General features: G+C 40.1%; 1 protein-coding gene across 1 annotated transcript in view; it reads left to right on the top strand.

The window, feature by feature from the left end:
- Positions 1-16906, top strand: part of LOC137898897 (cadherin-22) — a 51768-nt gene extending 34862 nt beyond the window's left edge. Inside the window, exons 9-12 of the mRNA XM_068742951.1 lie at positions 6256-6373; positions 11263-11412; positions 11698-11799; positions 16398-16906. Coding sequence (XP_068599052.1) covers positions 6256-6373; positions 11263-11412; positions 11698-11799; positions 16398-16906 — 879 coding nt within the window. The remainder of the gene's footprint in view (positions 1-6255; positions 6374-11262; positions 11413-11697; positions 11800-16397) is intronic.
- Positions 16907-26435: the final 9529 nt, after the last annotated feature.

Here is a 26435-nt window from a genome sequence, read left to right as displayed (position 1 = left end):
GTAAATTGATTTCAAGTAGATATTTGGTAAATAATTATCTGCATTCTTTTAACATTTCCCTGCGTTAGTACTATCATAATACCTTTTCCACAACCCCACACTATTTGAACTTCTCTGTAAACTTTTATCTTTAAACATGAGTCAATCATCTTGTTTTGCAGAAATAGTTTAGTCCCACACGCCGACTTGGTAGATGTTAGCCAATAGGAAAAAGTGTTGATTTTGTATCTGGCACTGAAAGCGTCTGAGTAATTTCCACTGCTGCGATGGCCTAGTAACATCAGCAGCATCGAGGAACCCTCATTAGTAGCTAAAGTTTATTTCTAGTTTTCTTGTTTTTTTTTCATTTGGCATTTTCAGTTCAGTTTTCTCACCTTCATGTTATTTGTGTACATAGTGAAGTAGATACAAGGCGATGTCCAGAACAAGATAATTAACTAATATAATCAATAACTCTTGATGAACGTCTCATTCCTTAATCAGAACAACAATTCTAGAATGCGAGGATTGACAATGTCACTTTCAAAATAAAAACATAACGGAAGGTTAAAAAAAACAAGATTTAAAATAAAATTACATTAAAATTAAATAGTTTAATATAAAACTATTTATACAGTGTTAATAAATCTGTTATAAATTATTAGTTTTTATAATTAATTAAAGTGAATAATTTGCCTGAAAAGATATTACCGTAGATAAAGTGCAATGAACGTTCAGCCAGATAAAAATAATACAAGGCTGACATTAGTAAGAATTAAAATTATAGATTACTAAAAAACCTCACACGTTTTACCATTTTGGATTCAGCACCCGATTTGCTCATGTTCCTAATCTTCTGGACACAACCGCTGCATCTCAGCCTTTTTCTCGCCCACCTCATGTTATGTATCTGACTAAATGCAAAGGGACAGATATCATATAGTGCCATGTATGGAGTAAAAAGGCTGGGCTGAATGTCAAATACTAAGCATGGCCTGGGGCAGCGGTGGCCTGTCAGCTCTGCCCTGCCGTCTCACATCTGGTAGAGTGGACCATTGCGACAGATCGCCTCAGTTCAACTACTGCCAACCTCTAACCCCTGGGCGAGTCAGTTCAGAATAGCTAAACACTAAGCCTCTCTGAAGCACACACCACTTCACATCATGTACAGGAGAGGCCAGCACTCATTTGCCTCCAGCACATACAGAAAACTAATACGCAGGCACACATTAGACATAAAACAGAAACGAGACAGGGCTGAGGCTGACCAACGAAGACCACGATATGTCCGGTTCTGCCAGACTGCTTTGTGAGTAACAAACTGAGTCACACGGTGTTCCGCTAAAGCAAAAGAAAATATGCTTCTTTTGGCTCACAAATGTTAACGTTGAGTCAGAAATACACAAAAGAATGCATCGACTGGAGTCAGTGGTTTCTCGAGGAAAATTGTCTAGATGGGGTTTTGTCATATCCCAGTTTCAGCAACTGTTCCAGCAGAATTTAATGCAAAAAAAGTGAAAGTAGTAAATAATTAGTTATTTTACATACATACAACCGATTGCAGTGATGTCTATGAGTTCATCACTGTTATTTCCCCCCAAATGGGGGCATTAGTTATTATGATTTTAGCAGTAATGCATTGATGTGTGTTGCTGTGTGATTTGGGGAACGCATCACTTTTGAGCCACGGTACTCTTTATTGACCAGCTGCAACTCAAGTATCGATGATGTCCTTGAACATATGCAAAAGGATCAGGTTTCGTTGATCCTGCTTTTCACACATGGCGTTTGATGGTACTTCAGTTGCCGTTGTCTGCAGGTAGAAATTCTTCAAGATCGGATTACGCTTGCGAGCACAATGCAAAACGGATATTGTTTTTTCCAATAAATCAATAAATGTAGGGAGGAATAATCCAATAATCGCAGATCATCTGACCTACATCCGACTCATTCTTCTGCTCATGTCAATCCTTATTTATTTTTCTTTTCTTTTTTGGGGAAAAAATATTTATTCACATAAACACATGAAGTCTAAACCATGATACATTTCTATTTTCTTTTTTTCAGTAGCCAAAAGTACATTAACTCCGGACTAGCAACACATATGCATAGAAAGTCAATGCAAATGAACGAATGAGTGAAAAGTGACTCATGTGGATAAATCACTTGGGCATTGACTAACAAAAAGCAGAGCCCAAGATTAAAAAAACAAAATCCCAACTCGTGCAGCATTCTCCTGGCTCCTGTTGCCTGCCACATTGATGCGCATCCCTTGTCGAAGCAGCTGCTGTTGTGGGTGAAGAAGTGGGTGCCGTTATAGACACGGAACAAATAGACAAGCAGATGGGCGAGAGCGCCTGTATTTGGGTACACAACCGGGCGAACCTGCCTCCGACGCTCGCCAACAGCTCATCAAACTGGGTCGTAGTCGGTATCCAGCCACTGCTCCGGGAACAGCCAATGGTACTCACAGAAATCAGGGTGCATTTAGAGGATGCTGTGTCCCCAAACCCAGCGGCGCTTGGCCGTACGGCACTTGTGTAACACTGCACCTGCAACAAGCTCACTGCAGTGACAACGTCAGACATGCTGGAACGCAACAGCGATACAAATAAAGATCTAGATCCTTTTCCAGGTGCAGAAATTCCACGGGAATCCCTGTGATCACTTGAATAACAAATCGGTTTAATTGTCGGTTTAATTGTTGCTGGAACAAGTGACAGCAACAAAGAAACAGGGCAGAAAAAAGCTAAGGCACCGAGGGACAGCACCCACAAAAATAAAAATCAATAAAAAATGGTCCATTGTGAACGTAGTTTAAGGCCAATGTTGTTGTTTGTTGTAGTTGTTTCTCCGCCGAGTATAGTTTCCCATATGAATTGGTCAAATATGCTGTTTAGAACAATCAACTGACAAACAGGTTAGGTGATAACAGATGATAGTATCTTGATTGTGTGTGAAGGGGGAATCTTAAAAAGGCTCAATCACTGAAAAGTAAGGTTCTCCACTTTGCATAGTCATAGTCTCAACATGAGCTCGGTGATGCTTCTAAAAAACGCACGATAATTGCATCGCATTAATAGTTTGTGTCTCATTCTGCACAGCAACGCATATTTTTTTATTTATTTTTTTGCTGAGATGGGCAAATCTGCCTCCCTCGTACAACCTTGACCTTTCAGGCACCTCCAGTGTGGATGGGATGTGCTTGTCTTACAAGCTTTCCTGAGAAGTGAGAGACTTAGGCGGGGGGCGGGGGTCAGGGAAGGAGACTGCTAGATAGAAATCTAATTAGGTAATTGTGCTGTCGGGAGCTTCCCGAGCTGCTCAATAGACTCCCACACACTCGCGCGAACCTCCAGCAGTTTGCCTTCATCTTGAGATACCTCCTGAAAGCCCCCTGCTGAGGCCGTAGTCGCAGGATGTGGATCGTGGCTCACTTATCACATTTTAATGACTGTTCAATGGCTGTTCTTCAAAGAGAAGAAGCTTCAACGGTCAATCAAGATTGATATGTATTCTCTTTATTCATTTACCGCCACACTGATGCGAATGCGAACCGGATTCAGAGAATGATAAGATGAGACGATGGCTGCTATGCCATACAACTCAGTCATTTGCATTCTTCATAGTTCAGGACGTAACGGATGCATAATGGGCTTCTGCTTAACGTGTCTGCATTTATAAGCAAGGACAAACACACAAGTCATGAAGGAGGATTCAATTAAAAATGCTGAATGAAGCTGTTGGTCACTTTGAGAATGTTCTAACCGATACTCTCCTTTTCTTTTTCCTATCAAACCAAAGCAAATGGATATAAGGGTATTTAAAATTTGCAGTGGTAAACCTTTTTGAATTTTGTTTGGATTTGTTTTGTTTTTTCTTTCATTTACTATATACATTATAATTTAATATTATCCTGGGCTCAGAGGCAAATGCGACAATTATCTAACTATAATTTACTTGAGGTTGATTTTCATACGTTTCTGCATCGTGTTGTGGAAGAAGCATGTGAAGTCATCCGGTAGAAATCTTTTTAATTACAAAAGGGAGTCATGTTATTCAAAGCAGCTTCCCTGAGCCGTGGGTCTGATGAATGTTGTTCAGTCACAGTTTGCTAAATAATAAAGCTGTTTAAAATAGACCCACCATTCAAGCCTATACATAAGAAAAAGAAAAATGCGTCTGACAAAAGTGTGGAGTTCTGTATATCTACATTATTGCTGCTTGAATGGGCTGTTTGCCAAATATGATAAATAATGAGCATTCTGGAAATGAAGGACAAAAACAAGAGGAGATGCTCTGAGAAGATAATGGCAAAGGACAAACAACCCCAGGAAGGGCAAATCTCACCCATAACAAGAGAGATGAGGCTGAGGATGGTGAGCGGAGCGATGAAGGAGAAGGACTGATGTTTGATTGGTTGTTCGTTTATAGGTGCTGCTAATGGTATCTTCTCTTGCTGCAATATGATACTGGTCTTTTGGTCGAACTGCTTATTGGGACATTAAGCGAGAAAACTGTTAGAATTTACTGGTGTTCCAAATTCTAATTAAAAAGAAATGTTGGGATCCGATTTCAGGGTTGCACAAAATAAAATGTCTTTACCATTCTGTGATAGAGACAACAACATATGCCGAGTCACACTTTTGCAAACAATTATATTTAAATGTATCTTTGTATTGTTTAAGGAAAAATAGGTTTTGTGCTTTGTTTATATTTCGGACTTGACATTTCAGGGAACGCCTTCACTTGCTTTGTAGACAAGATAAGAAACTTGCTCATCATCAAGTATGTGTTTGTGCAATGCATGCCTCTAAACAGATAGTCTGGCTCTGTTTTTATGAGGATTACCAGCAAAGTTAATTCTTCACTGCTTTTAGGACATGAAAGGCACCTCAAGAAAAGGATTCCTATTGCATCTTAATTTTCAATTTCTTAATTGATATAATAATAATTTAATTTAATCTTTAACTCTCAGTTCTGAATTCTTCCACTTTGTACTATACAGTATATTCTTTATTTTCTTTAGTGTTTAGACTATCCATTAATTAAGAGTAAGTCTGCCCTTCTTGTTTTGTCTGTTTTATTTATTTTTTATTCTGTACTCGGTCGCCTTCAGACCTTTATAGCTGGGTGACTCCTGGTGTATCAACCTTAACTATGTGTCACAACAGACATATCACATTATGCACGCTCTCCTTATCTGCGTGATACAATCGGATCTTACAATCAGCATTTTAAACCTTCTCTAGTGTGAAACAGTATTGTATAAGGAAATATACATTTCATTTTCTCAAACAAAAAACAGATTTTTATTTAAACCTTGTTATGAATTTTTTGCATATTTTGCATGCGTCTGCTATTATTTCTTTGGCTTGCTGAGAACAACATTCATTAGCTTGGCTTGTCGTGCTGCGCTGCAGTTCTTTCCATTCATTTTGAGCAGATTGACAGGTGAACATATTCCAACAAGTCTGCATTTGTTCCGCACCATATGTCGCCTGCAATGTCTTTGCTGCATTTTCTACAACTACATCGAAAAGTGTATTTTCATTTTTGTTTTTGTTGTTGCACAGTAAAAAAAAAAAAGCAGGTGAAGTATATAAGAAGTATGTGGGCAACATAGCACGCCGGCAGAGGAGAAACCAGCAGACGGATGTAATGTGAAAATATAATTTAGCAGTTTGTGGTTTGACGCCGGCTGCAGATTAGAATGAGAGCGGGATGAACTGTCACAGAGAAGTCTGTGTTAAAGTGAAAGGGTTTCCACGGGGTGTTGGATTTCTGTCCGGCTCACAGTGAAGCTTATCTCACCTTATTGTGTCTGCACAGAGTTCTCAAAATTGGATCACAGTTGAGTTTTTATCTTTCAATGCTGATCACAATGATTACACTGAATGGAGGGACAAGACCCTTGCTGCTCTCGGTTTCACATTTGCATTTTGTTCTTAGCTTCATCTGACAGAAGCTTCTCAGTAGGAGTCAGTTCATTTTTGTTTGAGAAAAGCAATTTCATAACGCAGTTGTGGTTCTGTAGTGTGATCCTGTCGACATCTGAACAAAGGGGCTTTTATTTATTTGTGACTGTAGGCTCTGAACTGCACGTTCACAGGAAGCCATCTGATTCTGCTACATCCAAGTTAAGTGGCTCCACCTCAATGTCTTCAAGAAAGAGGCATCTGAAATGTAAAGTGTGATATATTTTTTTTCTTATGGGAGTAGCTCTAAGCCCTTTTTCTTTTCTTTCTTGTGCTTTTGTTTCCTGTCCTTCCTCAGCTGATTCACACCATCAGTGTGGTGGATCGAGACGAGCCACAATCTGGACATCGCTTTTACTTCACCCTGGCTCCAGAAGCCTCCAGCAATCGACACTTCACCTTATGGGATGTTAAAGGTGAGAGAGCGACAGAGAAAAGGTCTTTCACGGAAACGGCTGTGCAAATGGCATTATTGGCATAATTGGATTTTTAGAGTGTTGTGATACAAGGAGGAATCCCCGTTTATTTTGTGATGAGCACAGGACAGCAAAACTAATTAAGATCACAATGAAGCACATAAGCATGGAGAAGTTCAAGATGTGAATATGATTGGCTAATTGATTCCACAACATATGCCATTGCAGCTGTACTGCTTTCATCCACTATTGCAGCGTTTTAGAACCAGGACGTTTTTTCAGTATATTTTTTTTCTTTAATTGCTCTAAGTAAATAAACTATACTTTTTAGTTTTATTTGACATGTCTGAAGGGTGCACTTGTTCAAATAAACTGTGGCATTACATCAAGAACTATGGGATTTTTACAAATGGCAGAATCATCTATATCATGGATTAATGATCAAGCTGTTGGGCCCCAAAATGCAGAGACAGAGGCACAAATAGACATCCAACAAAAACCCTTTACTCATATATTTAAAATAATTGTGGCTTGGACTGGCTGAGGCTTCAGGAAACATCAACGCAAAATACAGCCCAAACAACATACTAAATACTTAACAGCTGGCAAACACTGGAAAAAAGATGTAATAAAAAAAAAACTGCCAAGACAAAATATACAATACACAAATCTTATATTACGGTTGCAGAAGAGAAGGCAAAACACGCTGGACAAATAGATATGGACTTGAGGGAAACGCAAGGTGGGTGGCAATGGAACATTCAATCATAATCTGACGCCGGCGTGTCAGCAGGGCAGGGTCTAAATACCAAACAATTCTAAGTGGCAAATGAATGGCAGGTGTGTCTCCAGATTCTGCCGTGGCCACGCCCACACTGCAAGACATGGAAAAACAGGTCAGGGAAGCAAAACACACCAGAGATCATGACACTTTAATGAATAATAATAATAATGTCACAGCACGCTGGTGCGGTTGTCTCACAGGAAATAGGTCACTGGTTCGAACCCGACTTGCGGCTTTCTGTGAGGAGTTTGCATGTTCTCACCGTGTATGCGTGTGTTCTCTCCGGGTTCTCTCCGGCTTCCTCCCACCACCGAAGACAAAGAACTTAGGTAAATTGGTTCCACTAAATTGTCCACAGTCGTGAGTTTGTGTATGAATGATTGTCTGCTTTTGTGTGGCCCTGGGCTGAACTGGCGGCTTGCCCAGGGTGTACTCCCACACGACCCGCATCCAAGTAACAGACAAAGCGGTTAAGAAGATGAATGAATGAAATCATCATATAGCCTTTTTTGAAATAAAGTAAAATCTACAATGCTAAAATTGAGCATTATTTTCAAAAATAATAATATAATTAAATACAATTTATTTTGAACATGTCACTAAATATTTTTTTCATGGCTGTATCTTTTTCAAGAGAATTGTCAAGAGCTTACACATCAGTTACACTTTTAGAAATTTTACAAACCTTACATAATTTTCCTGTGAGTGAGTGTTATTGTGAAAATTGCTTTTTCACGCAAGCCCAATATTTATCCATATGTGCACACTTGTAAGAAACTATTCTAAGATTCAAGATACTTTATTATCATTATGTGAACATAATAAAATTGTGTAAAGGCCCACGGCTTAAGGCACACACCGGAACATAATCAAAAACAAAAACTAAATTCTCTCTCTTAAAGAAACAATATATATATATATACACAAAGAGAGTGTGAATCACAAGCAGTAGTGCAAAACAGCAACAGCAACAGCAGGGCAGGCATAAAGAGTCCCAGATCGCTACAAGGGAACGACTGCTTTCACAGCCCGGGAGAAGAAGCTGTTTCTGAGCCTCGCAGTGCTGCTTCTTATTGTCCTGAACTGCTTCCCCGATGGAAGCGGGACAAACAGTTTGTGGCCCGGGTGGGTGGGGTCTGTGGCGATGCGTCTGGCCCGCCTCTGGACTCTGGAGGTGTAAGCAGAGTCCAAATCAGGCAGACGGTGACACAATCACAATCAGACACAATCCCCTGAGCTGTCCTCACCACCCGTGATAGGTCCTTCCTGTCCTGCGCCGTGCAGCTGCCGTACCACACGGTCGCACTGAGACACAGGATGCTCTCTATCGTGGCCCGGTAGAAGTTTGCAAGCAGCACAGAGGAGAGTCCAGCCCGCTTCAGCTTCCTGAGGAAGAAGAGCCGTTGCTGGGCCTTATTCACCAGGTGTCTGGTGTTGAGTGTCCAGGAGAGGTCAGAGGAGATGTGGATGCCCAGAAATTTAATGTTCTCTACACGCTCCACTGCTTCCCCTCGTATACACAGGAGGGCGTGTTCAGTCTTCCTGGACCTCTTGTAGTCCACTATGACCTCCTGGTGTTCAGAACAAGGCTGTTACTCGAGCACCACAGCATCAGGTTCTGGACCTCCTCTCTGTAGTGGGTCTCATCGTTGTTGGAGATGTGACCCACCACAGTGGTGTCGTCCGTAAACTTCACAACCATGTTTGTGGAGTGGATGGCAGAGCAGTCGTGGGGGAAGAGGGTGAAGAGGGTGAAGAGAGCAGGGCTGAGAACGCAACCCTGGGGGGTCCCAGTGTTCAGGATCTATGTGCCATAGAGTAATGACTTTGCCTTGTGAGGAAGACATGCATGCTGTGTTTCTGCAAACACAGAGATTCGTCAATTAGAGGTGTGCGCCTAAGCGTACGTGACACCCAGCGAAATCAAGATTGATCCGACACCAAGCAAATGTCAGGGGACAGACTTCGCTCGAGAAATGTCACCGTATGAAGGGAGTTCAGTTTGCTGCTTAGTCCAGCCTGTTAAAGTACGCAGACACAAAGACACTTTTCAATTTGGTTTCGTATTTGTGTCTATAAATGTGCAGGTAAATTAATTATTGAAATGGTGAGTAAATTACAGCATTAGGAAGGATAGGGATGGCATTTATGTTTAAAGTAAACTGCACATCCTCTTTTCAAATGTATTTCCCTTTATAGTGTATTTGGGTGAAACGCAAACAGCCCAACCCCCATCCCTATACCGCCAACTCGCTTTTTATCCTCCCACCTCTATTTTATGCACTGTGGCGTCTCTTTTCATGGACACATTTATCAACCTGTCAGTTTCAATCTGTCACTTCTTCTTTCCTCATCATGGCCTTGCTTTATGTATCCAAGCCTTGACTCGCAATGATGAAAAGCCTTTTTTCTCTCCATGTTGGTAAACTTTTTTAAGCCTGTGGAGCACAACCTCAACTTAAACGAATAAACGTTGCTTTAATGGGACAAGTTGTCACCGTTGTAAAAGGAAAATGGCCATGTGTAAAATAACTCAATAGAGAATAACCCAGACATTGTTGGATTAGCATGAAAATGAGTACATTGAAAAGAAAGGATGAATGTGAGATTTTTATAACCTTATATATGTCATTGACTGCTTGGGCCCATTTTCACAATAAATAAATACTTTTCAGAAAATATGTGTAATTGTAATGTGTATTTGATAGAAACAGATTGACTTTTGACAAATATTACTTTCTTCAGGTTTGTATTCTCTGTAGTGGCATAAAAATATTGTTTTGTGATCCAAACCGGTTACATTTTTGCGATCATAAGTTCTACAACATCATGTTTTATGCCAATTAGCAAATGTTTAAATGGTGATCTAAGATAACTTGCATGGGCATCGTTAGCTTGTTAGCATTGCGGGGATGGGCATGTGGCATTTATGGTAAATCATTGCTGTGCTTGAGGACAGCCCAACATTGCTGCTGGAATGACTGTAGATTCTCATCCTTGTTTTAGTGATGACCATGTAAATCAATGCCAGCCTCCTTTTAGGTCTGTTTTTCTTAAAGGCAAAAAAAAAAAAGACATTTTGATTTATAGTTTAGAACAGAAAGGTGGATGTGGAAGGATGTTTTGAAATGAAATGAAAATGAAATGAAATGAAATGCTTTTTTTTATTATTAATCATCATCTGCTGACACACACATTTTGATGGAATATTTATAGAATATGTTTTTCTTTTTTTGATAAGACTATCTAAGATGCCAATATGCCTAAATCTAAACACATTAGCATGTCTTCAACAAACAGAGTCTGTTTCACAGCAGACAACCATGGAAAAGAATGTCATGGAAAAGTCAAAAGGACAAACTCAGGGGTGCAATATTTCCGACATAAACAGTAATATGAAGATTGTTCTACATGTGCCAGAAAAGCTCCGGGGTGACGTGGATGAGTGTGATATATGATCTGGGAGATGGATTGCTCGCTATCCTCTGTGCAGGTCTACCCACTAAGCTTCTCTGACTATTTGTCAAAGCCTCCTCTTGTGTCCTGAGTTACATTTATCTATGTCTCTGGGAAAGCCCTCATATATACACCGGTGACATTTAATTTTAAACAGTGTGTCTCTCTCACTCAAAAAAAAAACATGATAAATGTTAATCACGCATTTGCCTACATGGTGGAATCATTAAGCCCAAAGTTGCATTACCCTTCAACTAGAGTTTTTGAACTGTGCATGATTGCATGCCAAATAATTTATTCAGAATATGTATAAGGATGGTAAATTATGTCTGTTTTGTTTTTCACAAGCACTTCCAAATCTGGTTTGTGCATCAAATAACAAATGCCTTACACATTCAAATCCCGGGTCTGAAAAATTATTATTCATCTATTTGACATTTTAGGAATTTCAAATAGGGCAGTAATAGCAATTCTTCAATGAATTCAAAGCAGGTAAGACAAAGTCAAGCGGTAAATTTCACAGTGGATGGAGTTTCATTAATGTTGCCGCGGTTGGAAAAAAATAATTTTGTTCTTCCAAAAGTCACTCATTTGTAATGCTTCACTTTACTTTGTCTCTCTGACCCACACAAACGCAACACCCACTCAGACGACACAGCTGGAATCCGGACCCAACGGTCGGGCTTTAACCGCCGTGAGCAGAATGTGTACTTCCTGCCTATCCTGGTCGTGGACAGTGGGCCCCCCTCCCTCAGCTCCACGGGCACCCTAACCATACACGTCTGTGGCTGTGACACAGGTGAGAGCCACTGTGGGAGCTACAACATTACTATCATTATCATCAATGTCACCATCTGCATCCCCGGTAGCACCGCTAAAAGGTCACCTATGCTATTGTTATGCCAAACAAGCAATTCTTGTCAGCTTCATTTGAGGGAAACAAAACAACACAAGATGCGACATTTGTAGACAAAAAGTTATTTCTGCCGTTAGGAAATATTTGTTTTTTAATTGCTTAATCCTTGTCCAAATGTATTAATTCAGAACTATTAAATTCAATACTAATATTACTTTGGTTACACAGAGGGAGCCATCCAGTCCTGCAATGCCACTGCATATGTAATGAGTGCAGCTCTCAGCCCCGGGGCACTTATAGCACTGCTGGTCTGCATGCTCATCCTCATAGGTGAGTAGCTGGATGCACTAATGTATGCATGGATGGATGCATGAGGAGATAAATGTATCGATCAGTGGTGGATGACTGGAAAAATGTGGACATGTTCCGTTTGTTAATATTGTTTTTTAGGTTAATTGCTGAGTTCAGCTGTTCCAGCAAGACCACCAGCAGCATTGTATTCAATATGGTCCTGAATTGTTTGAAAGAAACGACTTGGGAGCTGCACCCAAAGACACAACTCTGTGTCCTTGACTCATGAAAACACGCTACCGAGCATGTGTATTTAATGGACTGGCCACTTTTAGAAGTGATCTATTTTTCATGCATCAAATTGCGCACGCAGTGATGGAAGACTCAGAAGAGTGACGCTAAAAAACGAGATAATTTGTTCATTTTTCTTTCATTCAGCAGTTTTCCCTGTTTGACTTTTGCCACTGTTACAGTGATGGGTTAGCGTTTGTTGAAAGAGGGGCAAAAATGATAGCTGGGTTTATGATATCAAGTCACTTTGATCCCAGCAACACACGCAAAGATGGAATGAAGGCGCGATGAAATGAGGCATGAGAGGGGAAGGCAAACAGGCAAAACAGTCGCCTCAGCACTCTTACACCCTGGATCAGGAGCATTTACATATACAAAGCTTTCCAGGCATTCTCAGAATACATATATATATATATACACTCAAAGACCAAGCAGGTTTAGTATAGTCATATCTGAAAATTTTATGACCCTCTCTATCCCCTACTGTGCATCTGAGCGTCCCACTCCTCAGAGACTGAAAGAAACGACTACGCTGTGACAATGTTTTGTGTCCTACATTTATTTTACTTTAGGCAGCAATGAATGATAGATGAGTTTGACACAAGGCGATCTGAACTATAACTTCCAGTGACAGTATATGTGTCTTGTAAGACGTTTCCTAATGAGAGTCGTTGAAAAGAAATCTGCCCCTGTTAACCAAACCATCATGGTGGAGTGAACTTCAAAAGCAGGGCATCATTTATTCATTGTGGCTTTAAAAGCCTCGACAACAACAGCAACACAAATATTATCTACAAATCTGAAGCTATAAATAACCATGCTTGTCTGCGGATAGCGGTTTTCGTGTTCTAGGGCTGGATGACATCCCATCAAAGGCCCGAGCTTCAAACAGTTCTCTGGCCTTGAAACATCTGGAAATAGCGAGACACGACACAGAAAAAGAAATGGAATCACATACATTAATTTTATCAGGGCAGGTTTAGATGCTGATTTCATTTTGCATGTTTGCAATATGATTAGTAACATGCCCATGTTGATGTTTTAATCAATATTGTTGTTGGGCGTTCTAATGAAAATAATGAATTTTCATTCAGGCAGTGCAAGTAAATTAGATCTAAGTGGCGATACCACTTTGAGTGACTGATACTGATTAGTAGAAGATGGACTGAGCACATCTGGGTACTTGGATTCTGCCAGTCATCAGGTGGAGGCTAAAATATCAGAGCTGTTTCAGGCTGTAAGGCAGGAGCAGTATTTTCAGAATGGTAGCGTGGTGAGGGAAATGGAAAGAGGAAGGCATATAGGAACTGCTGATTGCACACTGAATAACAACGAACCTTCGTTCTGCATGTATGTGTGTTTTCTGATGCATGCCAAGCCCAGTTACATACGATATGTCAAATCAATCCTCGCAATTTAACAGTAATGCAATCCAGTCTCCCCATGCACTATTCCTCCAGACCTCATTTTCACATACACAAACACACACATAATCTATCACCCTATCCAGGCAATACTCCATCTCTCCAGAGGCTGGACCACCTTTATTACATAAATTGTTGGTTGATGAGAGAAATCAAAACAAATTTCTGCCTAATTACCTTACAAACAAACAGTCCTTCCATCAGTTCATTTATTGGTCTGATGTGATGAATGCATTCCACTGTGTTGCAGCATCTGCAGGCATTCATTCCAATTACCTCCCATCTGCTTTTGATGAACTCCTGGGTGGGACAATCCAGCGTAGCTCAATGGCAAATTAACTCTCTTGTCAGGAAGGCTCATCACAACATCTGCACACATGGGGACCGGCTTTGAATGTATAGGAGGTAGCTGTCTTAGACAAAGCTAAATTCTGCACACGGTGGACATTAACACATGGTATGCTAATCTCCACGTTAAATAGTTTTCTTACATCTTCCATTTGGAGCATCTGTGTATCTTAGAGTTGGTAGTGTTAACATGTAATCAGTTAAGCTCATGTCTGAAAAACCCTCCTTATCTGATTACACCTTATATTATTTACTGGAGAAGCCTCTGCTTTTCACATAAAGCATACAGGGGTTGCTAATGTCACATTTCCACCCTCCTCCCCCTCATTATAGTGAATTTAAAGTAATTGTCTCAGCTCTTGCTAAGCATAGGAATGTGAGCCACAATTTACTGAGGACCTTAGCCCTTTCTACCCTGGACCGATCGATTTGCCACATCCATGGAAGAGACTAATAAACACTATGTTCAGCGGTAACAATTTCTCAGTGAGCCTGGTAAGCAATATAAGATGAGAACTACTGTAGCAAATCAGCCAGAAATACTGCACAAAATACCCATTCACAAGCTGCAAAAATCTTTTGTCTGGCACATTTCTTTAGACAGAAAACACACAGGGGGGGGGGGGGGGGGTCACTCCCCAGGTTATTTCTAAGGCCATTTACACCAAATGAAGACAATCACCATGGAACCACAACAAGTTATGTACATAGGAGAAAAACAGTTTGTTTGTTTTTTAAAGAAACAAAGGGATGCCAGAAGCTGGTGAGGACAAAAAAGAAATGCTGGTGTTTTTTTTTTTTCAAGGTCACTTTAAAAGAGTGCATCCATTGTGTTTGTCATGCACACCTGTTTTAAACGTGCATTTTTTTATTTTATTTTTACACAATATATAATGCCTTGACATTGATGTTGTCTGACTGTGCAATGATGCAAAGCATGTTTCATTTCTAAAACGTGGATGGATGACTATGCTAGTGGATTCAAGCAAGCTGTGTCATTCCAGACAGCACAGGGCCCCATTATAAGCGATAGTCTTTTTATCTCTGTGGGCTTGTAGGCATTTGTTTTAGGCAGCAGGCTATCAGTTTCCGAAGATGCATGGTACCTACTGGTTAATGATCTATCTAAATGTCCCTTTGCTGGCGTCCTTTCAGAGTCATTCTTCATTGTCCTGAAAGGAGGGTGGGAAGGGGATTTTATATAGATATAGAAGCATATATTTACAGCATCATCATTATTGTTATCATTATTTCACTTAATGTTTTATGTCCTTTTTTGACTTTTTTTGTCATGTAATATACATAATCTCATCCACATTTTTGCTTTACTTGTTAATTAATTTACCTAAGGTAGCATAATTGCTGTTGATCCATAAAACTGGAGTAACTAATTGTGCATTATCTTTTTCATACTCCCGATCATGCGTTATTATTTCATGGCTGCCTGTGACATGTTTACATAATCACTTAAACTGGAAGTTGATGCCTGAGCTCTGACAGAGGCTGCAGAATGAAAGGTGCAGCTAATGATAAACGCAGAGTGCCTGAGTGAAACTTGTATAATTACTAATGTAGCCATTCATAATAATAACTAAGCTGAGATGAGACCCTCATTAATTAGTCTGTGCATAAAGCCATTGTTTTCTTCTACTGTCATTAGTACATGATGTGGTCCGTCGCAATAGTTTCACTTTTTTAAATTTAGACTTACTTTTAGAAGTACAGTATTTCTTTATCGTCATAGGCGTCTCCTCAAGTTTCATGCAATGATGGAGCCCCAAATGTCTTTAGAACTGGATGACTATTGATGCATGGATTGGTCTCAGTTTAGCGTTCCAATTCATATTTCTCATTACAATCTGTATTGTAAAAAAAAGAAGCGAAAAAAATCAATATTCATGCATTTATAATGTAAAAATTGGTCATATACGAGCGTTTCCCGCTGTGCCTTCGTCCTGAGAGGGGAAATCCAAGTTATTATGGAGATAGTGAAAAACTTTCTGATGAAAATGGTGTTCATCTATAATCCAATGTGCATGTTTAAAGGTGCCCTGCCACTGGCGACTTATCCAGGGTGTGCTCGGCCTCTGCCCCTTAGTCAGCTGAGAGAGGCTGCAGCATAGACCCGCAACCTGGATTTGGATAAACGGCTTTCTTGAAGATGAGACGTTTCAGTAATGGTCTTGTCTTCAAGTAAATGAAGGAAGGAAGGAAGGAATGTTTAGTGGTCAGCTCTACACAGCTTGAACCAGTAATGCAATGGTATCCTTTAGTACAGAAATCCCCAAATGTGAGATTGGTGTGCCTTTTCTGCCATTGTCAGCAAGTTGAAGAGGAATTCTAATTTTGTAAGGTGGACCCTGCATGTCTAATTTACCAAAGCTATAAAGATGCATTTCAGAAACCATCTTTAATAGAAACTTGACTTTTCCTTGCTTACCAATCAGGTTGATCTGACAAATTCTAACCTGTTGGGATTTTTTAATTTAATTTTTTGCAAACATTTTTGATTTAACTTGCATGTCATACCATTTATTCTCCTTGTCTGTCTTGTTGCCTCTCCTTCTACAACAGTCCTCGTCTTGCTGATTCTGACCCTGAAACGCCACAGGAAGGGACAGAGGATGGCGGAGGATGAGGAGGACATGAGGGATAATGTTATCAAGTACAATGATGAGGGTGGCGGGGAGCAGGACACTCACGCTTACGACATGAGCGCCCTGAGGAACCACTATGACTTCCCAGAGGCCAAGAGCTGCGACTCTGGCCCCGACATCCGCTCACTGCCTCAGTGGATACAGGGCGGCGTTGCAGAGAGACCTGCAGCAGACTTCTCCCTATTTAAAGGCTACATCCGGAAGAAGGTGGAACAGGCTGACGTTGACCTGTCGGTGCCACCGTATGACTCCTTCCAGACGTATGCCTTCGAGGGCACCAGTTCACCAGCCCTTTCACTCAGCTCCATCCACACGCGCTCCACCGCCTCAGAGCAGGATTTCTCCTACCTCAGCGACTGGGGTCCACGTTTCAGGCAACTGGCAGGCTACTACGCTCCAGGAAACCCTGAAGAAGAGCGATCCTAGCACAATATATTCCACTTTGCAGAGAGACGGTTCATCGCCCACTTCTTTCTCCTTCTTTGCCTCTTCTTCCCACCTCCTGGTCTTCTGCGATTATCAGAGCCAGCATTGTTGTATTTGAAGGCAGGGCACCAACTCTTTACATTATTGGAAGAAAACTCTAATTTATTTTATATATATTTCTTTCTTTTTTTCTGAGAGGTTTTGGATGAAAGCTCTGGTGATGCTCTGTGAGACACATCTAGTCACCAAAAGTGTTTTTTTTTTTGGCTACAGAGCGTTAACATTGCATAGGTAAAGTTAAAAACAGGCCAAGGCAAACTGTCTCAAACGCATATTTATCTGAGGAGGCAGTATTTATGTATTTATTTGTTTTTACACATTTATTTATGTATTTATTTACTTAATTCACGGTAACTATCGCTCGTGCAACGGTAAACTCTCCTTGAGCCCAATGGGAAAAGATAAGAGGAGAATGACGTTGGGGAAAGATTGAGAGACATTGCGAAGTATAAAAAGGACGAAAGAACGATGGACCACAGTGGCAGAGGACTTTAAAGAATACTGACACATATGTGACATCTGGGTCATTTGGGGAAGAATAAAATATTTGTAGTTATTTTCTATGAACACTTTTGTAAAATACCCAACTTGAAACAGCGAGATGAGAGGCAGAAGCAAAAGAGACAGCGAAAAGTGGAGTGACAAAAAGAACTGCCAGGTCAATCTGAATGGTGGAGGCCGACATGGTTTTGCTGTATCTTCGTCATTTCTAAACGTTTTTGGAGGACACAGACTGAGGACAATTGCGTGTCGGGAATTTATTTGCTTATTCTTTCCACGGCAAGGCAATAAGAAACAAACAGCAGAAGTGATTTAACACTACACACAAAGACTGTTCCTGGTCATCAGCTGGGCGCCACCTTTATCCTACAAAGAGACCATTTTCAATCCAGAGTTATGTGTGAATTTGTACAATATGTTGAATTAATTTTAATCCCTAAACATATTTTATTTTGCCTCTCTTTTTGCTTTGGGGGAGGAAACTGGGGGGGCTTGTGACGAAAGGATGGTTTTGGTTATCATTAAGAGGGACACGATTAATGATGCCATGTCACGAATGGACCGGTCACAGCCAACTGATATCCAAGACCTACTAAATGTCGACCCTAACCTGCAAATGTATGGAAAATTGATGAACACAAATAAATATTTAATTTTGGGGTAAAAATGTGTCTTGTGTGAAACTAATTTGCTATGTATGACTGAAAGACGAAAGAGCTTTCTCGAGACTTTTAGAATTTGGTTCTAGAACTCAAGTGGCACCAACTTGACAAAATATAAAACAATGCAGGTGCCATCTTCCTTTAATCTGCAGTGATGGATAAATTAGCAAATTCAAATTTTGCTCATTTGACAACAGTGTATTGAATTGGCATTTTATGATTTTACTCATGACAACGAATAATCTGACAATAACATTTTAAGCACGTGCTATTCAACAAAGACATCGATAACTTATCTGGATAAATATGGAAAGAAATCAAGTTGATTAAACTTCAAACATGAAGACATTTCAGAATTAAAATTTGCATTTTAAATCACTGTCTTTATCAATATGCAGCATAAGTCATATACTGTCATTGCAATATTAATCAACCACTGGCCCAAGAGCATCTGCCAGCTGACAAGCAAATGTCATGGTCCGGATGGATATACACAAATATAGGTCAGCATGAGTGCCACAGTCAGAGTCACGCATTAGGCCGCAAATACATGTGTCTTTAAAGAAACTAAACAATGTCCTCTGGTTGGCCAGATGTCATGTGACTAATGCTGAGAGAGTCGAGGTTAATAAATAAGAGCTTATTCAGAGGAGTGCAGCCCCCAGTCACTTTTGTCCTTTTCAAGGCAAACAAGCCCATTAATCTCCCATCGCTGTCAGATACAATGTCATTCTTCAGAGATAGCCTGCACATGTTAACATCACAATCCACTTTCAGAAATCAGACTATTTCCCCCAAACTCCAAAGGCAACATGAGACCCATCATTAGTTATGGAGATAGATACCTGGTGATTGACAGTTCTCTACGGGGGAGGCGGCAAGTGTGTGCCGTTAAAGTATACTCTTCCCTCTGTACTGGAATGGGTAATGGCAATTGATGAAACACGGGGGGCTGCATCAACAAAACCGGTTGGACCACAAGACGTGCAAATGCAGCACTCTGACAGGCTGATTCTGAACATTGCGTGTTCATTGGTTGTTTATAACAACTGTACTATAAGGGTGCAGAACTCCCATGAAATAAAAATGGATGCACAAGAGTATATTTCAGGCTTTTTTGGTTATATTGATTCTGTTTTAGATTATAGCTGAGCAGGTGGCCCTTGCGGAAGCCTGGCTATACCTTCATTCAACTTTAAATGTTGAATTAGCCTGCAGCCCTCTGTTAGATGATAACAGATTGTGCACTACGAGAGCCTGCACTATATTTAATGGCCAGACCACCATCAGCAATGCTTTAAGGGTGACCAGTGAAAGAGTTGTTTGTTTTTTATTGGCTGGAGAAGTTGAGGATACCTTGAATTTATAGCATAACATCAGCATTATTCTCAACAAGGAGACGTAACAAGGACATGAGTGTGTCGGAACTACATCGTAGTTACAAGTACCTCCTCTGACTGTGCAGGGAATCAATAGCTTGCTGCACGCTTCATCCGCTGGCTGTCGTCTTCATTTTGGTTTGCTGGTGTGTGAGGATTTGCCTCCTTGGCTATCACAACTCCCACAGATAAAGGCCACTCGCCTCACCCACTCCGATCCCACAAGTTCCAAAAGAATAAATAAAATAAAATGTATAAGCATGGCAGTGAGAAATATGTACAGCAAGTCAAATATACCAAGAGATTTTCCCCTGGTGTGGAATGCAGGGGAATATGTAAACATATGCTTTTTCAGATGTTGTTCTTTTACTCCTTGTGCTGAAAAATCTTCAAAGTTGAGAGGTGAATTATTAATAACACTTGTTTCACTCTTTGCTGAATGTATTTGCAGATAACTGTCCTTGATGTGTTGATACTGTCCGCAAACCTTTATTTTTTTTTAAAATCCACATTACGAAGACATCCTTTAGATGTGATCCATTGGCTCTGGACATATGCGTGCATAACGCATCCAAATAATTATTTATTAACTCTTTCAGTGCCAATAACGTCTAAAGACGTTTTCTATAACCCAAACATTTACCGCCAACCCTGACATTGAAATCTGCCACTCTTCAATGGCCAATAACTCCAGAATGGAAAATGGTATTAAGAATTTTAAGAATCAAATACAAATTAGTATTTGGCATTTGAGAGGTAACGCCAGTGGCTTTTGAGCATTTAAAATTGTGACATGGACAGGTCCTTGCCTATAATTGCAGTCCGTAAGATAAAGGAAGTACGCGTTGCGTAAAAAGAGCTTTAGTTTTGCCTGCGGCTGATACCCAATTTTGTCTTGCTCCTGTGTCACATTTCCTCTCCTGTCCTTGACTAGATCGATGGGGTCCTGCTATATATCATCTCCATACATTATTGCCTGACCCGACATGACTGTCAAATTACATGAACATTGGTCAATAATCAACCGAGATATTGAGGAACACATTTTGAAGCTCCACTGACTGCAATGTTAACGGAAATTTCAAACTCATCCATAATCCAGGATCTCTTCTGGATCATCACCAAAATGTAATCATCTGTTCCTGTAAAACTTTTGTCAAGCTCTGTCCGTAACTTTTCGAGCAAACCAACGGCGGTGATTACATATCCCCCGCCTCGGTGGAGGTAAATATGTAAAATATATCAAATAAAGAACATTAACATATCGAATGATGGTTATGTGCCTCTACGGCGTCTCGGCCACTCAAAGCCATAGATTTCATTCAGGCTTAGTGCTGCAGAATGTGGAGAACATTCGTGCTGCATAGTTTCTTTACATACACAATGCTGGTGTGGGTGTTTGGAAGTGCATTTTTCCACAGCCTTAAATTCACAAGGAGGAAAAACATTTTTATTAGGAGTGCGTATTACACATTGAATATAATTGACAATGAGGAGACATTTCAAAATGAATGTCCTGGTAAAATATTGCAGAATCTCTCTCTCTGCAACACAGACAAATACCTTTGTGCTTCCATCTTTTGTTATTTTTTTGTCATAGCAGCCGAATTCTTTGCATAAACTGACATAAAGGCGACACGTGTTTCTTTATAGAAGCCCTTGAAATGCTATTTCTGTGGCCTCTTTAAAGCGCTGCAAAGCTTTTAGATGACACCTCCATAGCTGAAAGCATCAATCTACCTGAGCTGGTGTCAACCGTCAACCACACATCAACCATAAATGTTTTCAAGAAAATCCCTCGTCACTTAAATGTAGCTCTTGTGAGACAGATAAAATGGAATAAAATGTCACATTCACAAAATGTGAAAACAGTCATGCTTGATGTCATTTTAAAACCCAGCAAAAAAGGCTGCTTTTGCCTGCCCTTCAAGCGACATGCAGAAGAATCGGTCTACAGATCTTGATCAAGGCCTGTAATACAGAGTGCATACTAATATTATTTAATCCAACTTTAAACAACATCTATTAACGGTTTACTCAAAAGACTGTTGCAAAAATTGTCCTACTGAAGATGCAGCACTTCATCAATAACTTTCACATGTATTTTTATTGGTGAAGTGAATGGTTGTCAATGCAGCTGATCTGTCTACTGAGAGGTGTTTCATACATACATCCTTTTTCCCATGAGGTTAGGGAGACACTAATGCTTCACACCTTACTGCGTTTGTCTCTACAGTATATAGATAGAACATATATCACCTCATGCCAAGTTTTCCTTTTCACACGATCCTCCACAATTCCTTGTATTGGTTGGATGCTCCATAAATGGCTATCATAATTCAGCTCAGGATTGTTCAAGTACCTAACTTGTCAAGGGCAATGGTTTGTTCTACCATTTTAAGTGATAACTATCTTTTTTTTTCCACAATTTTGAAAATATTGGTCACAAAATAAAATTTTGTACAGCAGATACTGGAAAGACAAGGGCAAAGCAGCGTACAGCTCTTGCAGCTCACTTTCACGTTTTATGTCAAAAACCTACACCGACTGTGGAAAAAGAAACATTACCAATGCTGCTATAATTATTATAATGGCTGTCCATGAGCAGAATGTGTTCTAAGTTCAGTTCAAAATGACCTTCAGTCTTTGAAGAGGCTCCTTCAGCAATTGGTTTAGGAGAGCTTGCCTTGATCTTTGATTAGAAATCTGTAGCTGCATTAATAAGGACTAGCCTAATATGGCTATGGTCATTTTAGTGGTTGAATATTTGTAGTTTTAAATGGAAGAAATTCTGTTTCTGTGAAAATAAAAGGGGCATAGGAGCTTTGGTTTTGGGCTTACCACACAGGTGTACATTTAGGCTGTTTTTGTGTAGAATTTGCATGTTCGTTTATGTCAGTGTAGATTTCGTCACACAGCCCAAAGGCGTGCAGATAATTACATTAGAAACTATGTTGGCTGTAGGAAAATATGGGCTATTTTTAAGTGTTAGCCCGTTGATATGCAGATGATACCAAGTCACATCAATGCATCTGGACAGACACTGAGAAAATAATTAATACTTGAACATTTGGAGAAATATCCCCTTTTTCCAAAGGATTCTGATTCTAAAACTATCTGGCTTTGTTTCTATGCATTTCCAGCTGGTCTCCAAACTGTCCACACTATCTTCTCTGTCCCTGTTTACAGAGGGAGAGACCAACTCTGTCTGCCTTGCAGTTTCCGCCATCGCCATCATCTTCCACTCTGGAACTTGTGGCTCTGTTCCGAGCTGGGTGACTTGCTGTTAATATAATGCCCCATCCTCCTTGCTTAACATTCTGTGTCATCATAACTCTTGCTTTAGTACACTAGTCTCCTAGTTTGGGGACGGGTTAGGGATAGTTTGAGGGTGTGCAACCTTTGTAGAAGATGTTTGTAAGGCCACTTCTTGATGTAGTTTGTTAGCCCACTGTCCAAGAGCTTCACTGTTGATTTGGAGACCTTGTAGATTGTAAAAGACCATAGCACTCATGACAGAAGGCCAAACCACATGCAACAGGTCTACTTCTTGGCATCTGAGTATTATTGATAGCCTATAGCTGATTTCTGACATCATTCCTCTTTTGCTCCATCTGGTTTTTGTCTTTCAGGCTTGCATCACACCACCTTCCACAGCTTAAGAAGGGATCGAGTGAACACTCTCGACATGATGTCTCTGCATTTAACTTCAAAAGAGCCCTATTTTCACTGATTCCCGAATGAGAGTTCAACATTATCAAATAATATCGCACCAAAGTTATATTTGAATATTCTTCCTTGTAGTTTGCATCTCGTCATTCACCGATGCCCTTCTATTTGAGGTTTAGCGTTTTGTTTGCTTAGTGTCAGTCAAATTTGATCACTTCAAGCATCACTAACATCAGTCCTGATGAAAGACATCCTCTTGAGGTTTGGGGTATTACAGTATTTGTTTACCTTTGATTCTTGCTGTCATGAATAATGACTTACAAATAGGGAATTATCAGTCTGACTGTGCTTCTAAGATTTGAAAGCAAGTTTAACGGGGCTTTTGAAAGTGTGTGTTTGTGTGAATGTCTGTGTAGCTTTCGAAGCATGCACTGATGCTTGAAATTGTGTTGCATGCACTGAAATAATGTTTTTCTTCCAGAGCTCCTTTCTACTCTGACATTCCAGGAAGAAGGAAGAGAAAAAGCAGACACGAAGACTTAACCTTCATAGATTATTAACTGCATGGCAGCACAGTGCAGAGACCCTGGTAAAGACACACTGCAGTAGGATCTGGATAGAAGCTGCCTGGAACATTTTCATTTCCATTCTTATTGAGATGATGGTGTAAATCTGATGTTTATATAACAAACAAAGTCCAACAAATAATCCATTGGTCACACACAATCAGAGAATAGTGTCTGTTTTTGACTTAAACTAGTTAGGTCATGAAGATAAATATGCTTTTATGAACACTTGAGTAACAATTTACTTGCAAACATCAATGCATCCAACACTCAGGAATGGTAGTCTGAACAGCAGAGACATATGAAATTAGATATTATATGATGGATATTGCCAGGCATTATCATTATAATATAAGTCTATTTTGTAATAACATCTAGAAATGTGAGGCTGTCACTCGGGTCGGTAAAATTCTAATTACCTTTTTTTTTTTTAAACACAAGCAATTAGGCAATTTGTGGTGTTGTAAGGCTCACTGTGCCTTTGAATGGTTCTTTATAGCTTTGTTGAATAATGTAATGTGAACTGCCTATCTGGGTATTTTTGTACATGCCGGAATTTCGGGCTTATTGAAGCTGTGTAATTGCATTTTATTGTTTCTTTCTTTCACCTCTCCGTTCTCCTGTGGCTCGTACCCCGTACGCCCTCAGAGGAAAGCCGTTTTGATGCCTGTCTTATTTCTGTATGGCAAATTTTATATTCTGTCATTATGTAAATCATTTTAATTTCAGCTAAAACCTGGATGGAGCAAGTGACTGGAATTTGGCAAGAGAATTAATTAGAAAATGGTGAAAATAAAATGCAACAAGACTCATTCAAAATGAAACATTAGATTCTCCATGGATGTTATTCCAGAAGATTAAAAATACCCCCCCCCCCCCCCCCCCCCGTTTTGCTCTTTTATCCATTAAACTTTCATGCTGACTTTAGTTGCCCTAAAACAATTGCACACCTTGCCCAGTGTTGGGGGATGAGAGTCAGTCGAAGCTTCAGGATAAACGTCTCAGTGATTACCCTCTCTGTCTTGTACAGTAAGTCAACATTATAAATCTCTTCAGAGACAGTGAAATAGTATCAGCCAACTTAAAAAGTCAATTACTTTCTCGATGGCTTGGCTCATGTAATATTTACGACAGTAAAGTGGGTCCCACTTCAAGTCTATGAAACTGATGTCAGGGTAATATAATTATTACACATTGCTAATATTGCTTTATATCAAAAGAGACGGTTGACAATGACAGTGCACCATAAAAATGTTTTTTTATCTTTTATTAAAACAATTTGATTGTCTATTGGAAGGATCAATCAGACAGATTTAAAAGGACAGATATATAAAGGACAAAGTCAGATCTTGATCCGAGCAATATTCTGCATCTAGTGATTCTTCTATGGTGTTCTTCCTTTAGTCTTCAGAGGAACTGTGCGTCTTTATTTGAGTTTTAAGATATGTAGATGCCCTAAAAAAAAGGGAAATTTGCACCATTTTTCACATTGTTTCATCTCTGGCCATTTTGTCAAGTCTTCACCTGGCTTTAAAATATAATCCTACACTGGACGTGGATCCAAAATGTTCACTTCTCCGCCTCAGTGGTTGCGTCTGTTGTTTCGGAGGACTGTTCATGGTCAAGGAACTGTAAGACCCAAAACCTTAGTCTATTACTCATTTTCTTTCTCTCCCACTGACTCATAAAGCTCTTCTCAAAGCCCAGAGGAGTGATCCTTCTTGGATCCAAATGGGATGCCAAGGCTGAGAAGGGTGAGATTGAGTATAATTTAAACCAATCTCTTCTGGGTGATGGTGTAATGGAGCATAGTGATGGTGAGAATTTGAAAAAGGACATGTTAGACAGTGTTTCCCCCCAAACTAATTTCCCGTAAATGACAATATGCGTTTAGATGATGCTGTTTTGCACGGCCACATTTCATCAAGCCTCTTGATGATGTTGTTTTGGGTGACACTTTTCAGAATTCCACTGCATGGGTGAAGCATGTTGGACCTTAGTCATTGTGCAGCTTTGAACAGACTGAAGAGTGTCGCCATATTTTTGATGCTGCTACTCCGTTGCTGGCTCTTTTTAAATGATCCTTTCCCGTCAAATTCTAAGTGGATGTTTCTGTGCTGCTGCAGATTGGTGTGGGTAAGGTGATACACCCAGTGCCCTCCTTCTCTGTAATGTGCAAACATTAGCAACTGAACTATACTATATTATTGAGAACGAGAGTTCTGACTTTACTCCTCGCCCTCTATCATTTTGATGCGTCTGCTGGATCCAGCCCAGGTTATTCTGTAATCAAGCCCTCTTAAGTTTCTTTCTCCAATGCATGACGACAACCAGCAGTTTGTGTTCAACCTTTATAGTGCAGCAGTTGAAGTCAATGGGCCAGACGATGTGGTTGCTGATGGGTAAAAAAAAAAAAAAAAGTTTGAGGATTAAAGGGTAAGTGGTGACATATGTTTTACAAGCTCGAAGCTTGTTCGCATGGGAGTGGTTGTCATGCGACTAGAGTTCTCCCTGCACCCTATAGGTTACGCCACTTCTCCTCTCCACCTGCTGTGGACGATACCTGCCAGTTTGCAATCAGGGCATGGACTTTAACAGCTGATGCCGGCAAATACGTTGCATGGGGTAAACTCTTGAATAATTGCAGACTGATGTTGCACTTATTCAGATCAAAATATAAAATATAGGCTAT

Source organism: Brachionichthys hirsutus, chromosome 8, assembly GCF_040956055.1.
Source record: "Brachionichthys hirsutus isolate HB-005 chromosome 8, CSIRO-AGI_Bhir_v1, whole genome shotgun sequence".
Classification (NCBI taxonomy): domain Eukaryota; kingdom Metazoa; phylum Chordata; class Actinopteri; order Lophiiformes; family Brachionichthyidae; genus Brachionichthys; species Brachionichthys hirsutus.
This window is presented reverse-complemented; position numbering and strand designations above follow the sequence as displayed.